The sequence below is a fragment of the Arachis ipaensis genome, chromosome B8 (assembly GCF_059453495.1).
Source record: "Arachis ipaensis isolate K30076 ecotype BB chromosome B8, ASM5945349v1, whole genome shotgun sequence".
Classification (NCBI taxonomy): Eukaryota; Viridiplantae; Streptophyta; class Magnoliopsida; order Fabales; family Fabaceae; genus Arachis; species Arachis ipaensis.
Window position 1 is genome coordinate 2,412,844 of NC_142443.1, and position 8,052 is coordinate 2,420,895.

At 31.8% G+C, this 8,052-nt stretch overlaps 1 protein-coding gene and 1 pseudogene across 1 annotated transcript; one reads left to right on the forward strand and one right to left on the reverse strand.

Moving 5' to 3' along the window:
* Window positions 1-704: 704 nt before the first annotated feature.
* On the forward strand, window positions 705-1,972 carry LOC107610273 (pentatricopeptide repeat-containing protein At1g03540 pseudogene; annotated as a pseudogene).
* Window positions 1,973-5,173: 3,201 nt separating this feature from the next.
* Window positions 5,174-8,052, reverse strand: LOC107610272 (transcription factor bHLH52-like). The gene is made up of 2 exons (XM_016312340.2): window positions 7,273-8,052; window positions 5,174-5,440 (listed from the first exon to the last, which is right to left on the reverse strand). The coding sequence occupies exons 1-2, from the start codon at window positions 8,050-8,052 to the stop codon at window positions 5,228-5,230; spliced, it is 993 nt and encodes a 330-aa protein (XP_016167826.1). The 3' UTR covers window positions 5,174-5,227.

Below are 8,052 nucleotides of genomic sequence, written 5' to 3' on the forward strand. Positions count from 1 at the left end.
AATCTCTATCTTTTTTTTCGTTTTATTTAACTTCTTGCACCAATTTTTTTTCTAATTGGACCTCTATACAATTAAACTAATTACTATCCAGAGAGACCTAATTGAAAAAAAAAAAAAAATGCAGAGATCTAATTAAAAAGAAAAAAATATAGGAATCTAATTGAAAATTTCGTAAAACTATAAAAACCAATAGAGTAATTAAACCTATAATAAAATATTATTACTTTTTTATACAATTTTTAATTTAAAAATACCACGTAATATTAAATATCTTAAATTAAAATTGTTGTTGATCCTATATAAATATAATATAATATTATTACAATTAAAATTAGCATAAAACATTTATCTTAATTTTTAAAAATATCGAAATTCAAAATTTTTCTTGTCATCCATAATTAAATTTGGAAAAGTTTAGGGTGCCAGCAACTTTGTTAAATTCTGGCCAGTATATAACTAACAAAGAAAAGTGAACCATTAGATGAAATCTCACACCATTAAAATCATCATTGATGACTATTTGATGGCTACAAATCACAAAGTTGTTGCCTCCTAGCATTCCTCGTTAAACTTACATAAAATAAATTTCATAATTTGGTTGAGAACTCTCTAGTCTCTTCCAATAATTCTAAATGCAACATCAAACATCCAAGAGCGCTCATTTTTTGTCTGGAATCTATGCTGTCAAAACAGTGAAGAACTAATGTGTTATCAAGGCCTGCTCCGAACTTGGTTTCTTGAGGCTCGGAAGTCGGAAGGTGCTTTCATGGGGTTGTTGTGAGCCGTGGGTTCGACTCGAATCGAGTGGTTTCTAGTGTGTTGATTGATATGTATGGGAGGAATTTTGGTGTGGAGGATGCACGCAAACTGTTTGATGAATTGCTTGAACCGGATACTGTGTGCTGGACATCAGTTATTTCAGCGCTTACAAGGAATGATAGGTTTAAGGATGCTGTAGAGTTGTTCTATAAGATTCATAGAGGTTGCGGGTTGGCACCGGATGGTTTTACCTTCGGGACATTGTTGGCCGCTTGTGGTAACTTGGGGTGGTGGAGACAGGGGAGAGAGGTGCATGCTAAGGTGGTTACTTCTGGGATATGTGGGAATGTGGTTGTTGAGAGTAGTCTTTTGGATATGTATGGTAAGTGTGGTTCGGTTCGCCAGTCTAGGATTGTTTTGATAGGATGAGTAATAAGAATTTGGTGTCATTGACTGCTATGCTCGGCACATATTGTTATAATCGAGAGTATGAGACTGTGCTCAATCTTGTTAAGGAGAGTGGGATTGTGGATATTTACAGCTTGGGGACTATTGCTCGGGACTCGCTGCTACGAGACAGGGGAATGAGGTTCATTGTATGTATGTGAGAAAGGGTGGTTGGAGAGACATTATAGTGGAGTCAGCCTTGGTTGATCTATATGCAAAATGTGGGTGCATTGATTTTGGGTATAGGTTGTTCCTGAGTATGCAAGTTCGAAATCTGATAACATGGAACTCAATGATTGGTGGGTTTGCACAGAATGGAAGAGGGATGGTAGCATTAGCCTTGTTCTCTTTGCTTGCAGTCATATACTGGTTTGGTTAATGAAGGGAGAGAATATTTTACTTCAATGACAAAGAAATATGAGATTCAGCCTGGAGTTGAGCATTACAATTGCATGATTGATCTTCTAGGTCGTGCTGAACTGATAGAGGAGGCTGAAATTTTGTTGGAAAATTCGGATTGTAGACATGATCAGTCACTTTGGGTAGTACTTCTTGGAGCTTGCACTAGGTGCTCAGACTATATCACTGCAGAACGCATAGCCAAAAAGATGATTGAGCTGCAACCAGGGTTTCATTTAAGTTATGTTCTGCTTGGTAACATTTAGGCAGTGTTTGGTTGTTGTCTCAAAAAAATAGAGACATAGACACAAAGACACAAATACACATGAACACAAAGATACACAAATTTTATAACATGTTTGGTGATAATACACAAGACACATGTATTTAATTCAAAAGTCCATTTTATCCCCAAACTAAAACAACTCAAGTGTTAAAGATAAAGGACAATGGTTGGAATTTTAAAAAATAATTAGGGATAGAATTGAAAAAATCTGTGTCTCATGAGTTGTGTCTTAGTGTCACAGCTTAAAAGAGATACACTAAATACATGTCTTTTATGTGCATCTGTGTGTAACCGTATCTTTTAAAATTTTATGTCTCAGCAAACAAACGGTGTACACGTACCACCGTGTCCATGTCTCTGATGGACATGGACATTAACCAAACGGAACCTTATAGAACAGTTGGTAGGTGGAATGATACTCTAGCAATCAGGAAGTTAATGGAGGATAGAGGGGTTAAGAAGATGCCTGGCAAGAGCTGGATTGAATGCGAGAATCAAAAGAGATCTCATTTTGATCTCGCAAACATGGAGGAAGCTGTGTGATGATAGAAATTGGAAGGATGGATCAATTAACATCATGAACTTTTTTATCTCAGTTCAATGAAAGCTAATTGATCTTAATATATTTTAAGATATACCATTTTTGACTCAGATAAAGTGGTTTATTTTTAAAGATACAAAAAAATATCACCCCAGCTACATATCTAAGTTTTTTGGCAATCAAGTCCAATTAAATTGGTTTAAATTCAACAAAAACCACTTTTATTATACCCACGTGTGGACCAGCGTGTACACACGCGCTTCACTAAAGCAAACATATTCTTCTTCTTCGTCTTCTTCCTTCTTCTTCTTCGCATTCGTCCTCCTTCTTCGTCGTGTTTCTTCTTCGTCTTCGCGTGTTTTCTCTCAATCGTTATTCTTTTATTGCTGCCGTTATTACTGCGATTTTTCTTTTCCTCCTTACTTTAATTGAAGTTCATATGGATTCAAAAGTGAATTCGATGTGTTTTTGTTGATAATTGAGTCTTTTTTATTGCTTGTTTAAAACTAAACTAATTTCAGTTCTTTTGTGTGTTAATTGAGATTCACCTGATGCTGCTGATCAGTATTGACCAAATTTTTTATTCTTTAAGTAATTTCGATTCATTTCTTAGTTTAACTGAGGTTCATTTGGATCCAGAAATAGATTGGAGGTGTTTTTGTTGATGATCGAGTCTTTTTGACGACTTGTTTAAAATTGAACTAATTTCGATTCATTTGTGTGTTAATTGAGCTGATGTTAAATATTTTATTACTTAATGTCGGTTCATTTCTTGTTTATTTGAGGTTATCCAGAAATGAATTCGATGTGTTTTTGTTGATGATTGAATCTTTTTTACTGTTTGTTTAAAACTGAATTAATTGAATGGAATGTAGTGGAATCTAATGCAATTGAATAAAGTGATAATGAATAATTTCATTCTTCTTTACTAAAAAATTTGATCAATACTTTTCAACAGCATCAAGTGGATCTCAATTAACACACAAATGAACAAAAATTAGTTCAATTTTAAACAAGTAGTCAAAAAGACCCAATCATCAACAAAACACACATCGAATTCATTTTCGAATCCAAATAAACTTCAATTAAACTAAGAAATGAATCAAAATTAAGTAAGGAATAAAAATTTGGTCAATACTGCATCAAGTGAACTTCAATTAACACATAAATAAACCGAAATAAACTAAAAAATGAATCGAAATTATTTAATGATGATACCAGAAAAAATTAGAATCAATAAAGATGATAGCAAAATATTGTTGGTGTTGTTGATGGTGACGATAATGAAAGAAGCAGAAGAAGAATCAGCTTGCGCGCAAATTATAAGAAGGGAAGAAGGAGGAAGAGGTGGAAGCGGAGAAGAAGGCGCGTGATTATAAAAACTTGGTTAGACTTGGTTAAGTGTTTTGTTTGGATGTAGAGATTTATTCCAAAACAATATACTTTAAAAGAAGATTTAAACATGGTTAATACTTAATACAACCCTCAAAACTTGAAGAACGGGTAAAAAATGTACTTTTGATTTCTTTCTTTTTGTTACCACAAATGAACTATGCTAGACATTTTTAAGGGACGCTTTCTAAATTAACCAAATTGTTTTCTAAATTAACCAAATTGTTTTGTTTTGAGACAAACAAATCTCACTAGGTAACATCATTTTCACAGATGACATGCTTTATTGCTTGGCCTGTCATTTTTAGATGCGGTTGAAGATATAGAAAACTAATATCAATGATAATTTAGTTCAATCACAATTGGAATTAGAATCACAAAAACCATAACTGATTCATTGATCCTATTCCTATATTGGTTCTAGCCACTTAGTCATATACACAGTTACACACATTTGGTCATAGTTGTTGATAATAAAAGATTGGTGGAGTATGATTGTGGGAAACCAAGAAATCGCTTGAGAGCAAATGTTTGTCAAAAAAAAAAGACACGAAGATGGATAATAATTTTTAAAATGTGTCTTTGGAGTTTAGAAATTCAGGAACTTTAAAAAAGAGGCAGCACTTGGGAACGGTTGGCAAGGTAGAGAAAATCGAAATTTTACGTGAAATCGAAAAAGTAAATTAAGTACGTAAAACGTAAAATCTTAACAAGATTTAAATCGTAAAATCGTCAGACCTAGTATAAATTTCGTAAAATCGATAGACTCATTTAAAATCGTAATATCGGAAGATTTTAAGAGTTAAATCGAGATTCTAGCTAATATGGTTGGCACAGATCGGGAAAAGAACAAACCTTGGACATAATTTGGGACCGACAAGAATGAATGAAAAGAAAATAGACTATTGTGCAACAGTTTTTATTATGGACGTGTGGAGAGCAAGTAATAAGCATGGCATGGAGCATATATAAAGATAGAAAAAAAAAACAGTCAGAACTTGTCTTATTTAGCATTAATTAATTATCGCAACAATTAATGAATGCTAAATAAAATATGACTATTTTTGGCTGATTTTCTTTGGTTACCAAACATTTTCGATTTATATGAAATTAACGTAACAGCAAATGCAACATGAAGCGAATTGACTCAGTAAAAAAAACATTAAATTCACCATAAGTGTTGAGCATGCAGGATCATGAGGTGAATTCACCATTTGATAAGAAAAATTCAAGAAACGCATTAAATTTGTTCCGTTCATATAAAATGAAATCTAAGGCTCTCGAGAAAAGAGCAAACATATCTACTGAAGCAACAGAAAAAAAAAAGAAGAAAAAATTGTATGCTGAAAACAACTCATGCTAGCATCTAATAATAAATAATAAATAAAAAAGAATGAATGTTACTATGCTTTTTTCTGCACATTATTTGTTTCAATCAACTCTTTAAGATCCTTAAAGATGGTAGGCTTTGATCGAACATCACGCTGATTTGTCAAAGTTGTAACAAAGTCTTTAGGGACAAAGCATAGTTCCTCAGAATAAAGCTTCTCTTGAACAAAGGGAGAAGTAATAAGAGCACATAGATCTTCACTTGGAGGAACAACCTCATCTTCTTTCTGCAACCATTATTATTATAGCAAAATATGATAAGCAAAAATGTTTGAAAAAACGCAATTAAAACTTATAAAAAAGCAAGAATGTTAGATACACACAAGTGCTTAGTCCATTATTTCTAATTGCACTTCTCATGAACTAAATTGCTAAAATTATTGTTTTTATTGGTGGACCACTTCTCTAATATATAGTTCAGAAAAGAATATTAAAAAACTTCTTGCAATTATCCAAAATAAATAATAGAACAGAGGCAGTTACATGTTAACAGTTAGATAAGTATCTCATTTTTGTTTTTTTATTTCTCTAAATTTATAATTCTTGTTCCAGTGGCGGAACATGAAATAAAATTTTGGGGGGGCCAGATAGAAAATAATTGTCAAAATATTTTTGATATGGACTCATTTAAGATAAACTCGCCTAATCTCATCTCTGGTTTGGGTGATATTGCCAAATTTAAAGCCGTTTTTTAAGATCTCGTTCCAAAAAGTTAAGGTTAAAGTTATCAGATGTAACTTTTTGAACTTTTGAATGTTATATCTCACATTTTTCGTGATTCATTAAAGTAGAAGAACTATCTTCAGGTGTTGATATTGTAAAAGTTATATGTTCTCCTTCTTAAATATTAGCCTTCCTCTTAAAAAATGTATCAATTCTTTGATTTTTCATTATTATTTTATATAAAAATTTGAATATATATTCTGTAAAATATATAAAGAAGAAATTAGAAAGATAAATATTAAAATTTATAATATTTATTGAATTTTTTTATCAATTTATACAAATACACTAATATTAATACTTATTGAATATTCTATTATTTTTTATCATATAAAAAATTAAATTAAATAAATAAAAAATATCTAATTTTTTATATTTGAACTTAAAGATAGAGAGAGTGTTGTTTATTGAACTTATTAGATACTTTAAGTCATAGTAAAGTATTTAAGTCAATTGAACTATTTTTTATCTTTTAAAAAAGTACTACTAAATTTTTTATAAAAAATTTGGGGGGTCATGGCCACCCCTTATCTGAACTAAGCTCCGTCACTGCTTGTTCCTAAAGTTTCTCTTGTTGTGTTGAACAAATCCTTCCATTCAAATAACTGTTTCCTTAAAATTCTCCTTCACTTTCTCTCTCTTTGTATCTCTATCTCTATCTCTCAAACTAAATTTAATCCTATACAATCTTCAATCAATTACTACACATATTTTTAAGGAAGTGGCAGCAATAGTGAACACATGTAGTGGTGTATAACCAACCACATGTATGCAATAATGACAAGTATTTATTCCTGAGGAGCAATGTCGAGTTCATGTAGAATTAATCTTCAGTTATTCTATTTTGTTTAAAAAAATAAAACATTTTAAATTCAAACAGAAATTATTATGCACAAGTGAGGGACAAGCAAAAGATTCAAACCATTAATTTCTAATATGTAATTAATCATTGATTTCAAATAATTTTAAATATTAGAGGTAATAAAAGAAATTCATGAATAAATAACATACAAATAATTTCTCCAAAAATAATATTGCGGATATTTACAATTAATCCAACCTTAAACAATGTAGAAAAGGAACGAGCAAAAATTAAGGCAGCACTGTATTGGAAGAGTACATGAAGTTGCACCACTAAATATAAAACTTAAACAAAAAATTTCTTTGGCCTAATTCTTAATTATAAAAATTATCTAAACAAAAAATTCTAAAAAAATATATATTAAAAAAATATAAAACATCATTTTTCATCCTCAAACCATGGTAATATTACAGTCATCCAAGAAACACTATTATAGATGTAACAAATAATAATAATAATAAAAGAAGCAGTTACCTGGAGCGTGTTCATAAGTTGAAGCATACCAATTTGAGTTTGAAGATACTTCACATATTTAGAAGCTGCATGGAGCATCTCAGCTGTGTTCATCTTTGAGCTACCAGGAACCAACTTTCCAAGCTCTTGTGTCTTTTCTGTGATATTTCTTCTTCTCTCCCTTGCCGCTATACTCTGTGCAGAGATAGTTCTCTTACTGTCCTTCTTCTGACTCTCATTATTAATTCCCACACAAAAACCATTACGTACAACATTAGGAACCATGAAGTCTGACGACGGTGTTGTCACTGGTGCAGGTAATAGTAGTTCTTCTGCTAGTGCTGCTTCTTCAGATGGTAATAAAGAAGATGAATTCAGTATAAACCCATCAAATAGACTGGGCGATGCATACTCCTTAAATGGAGAAGAGAGTTGGAGTTCTTCATCCTTATGAAAGTACTTTTGGCGTTTCGGACATGAAAGAAGGGTGTTGACATTAGAGTATTCAATCTGAAAGAGATTATTGGGTTTGGGTGAGATAAAAGGGTCATGAGAAGAAGTGCAACTATGACCAAGTTGATGAGAAGACAAAATTTCAGGATGGAAAAATCCATTGTTAAAGTCAAAATAAGGGTCAAAGAAAAAGTTATTAGAAAACAAGCCTTCTTGGCTGTGTTGGTGGTAAAAATGGTCAAGTGTAAGTTCTTCTGGTGTGGTTAGTTCTTGAAATTTTGTGGTGAAAATTTCTGATATTATTGAACTTTGAAGTGCATCTCCGTTCAAGTACGTACTCAGTGCCAT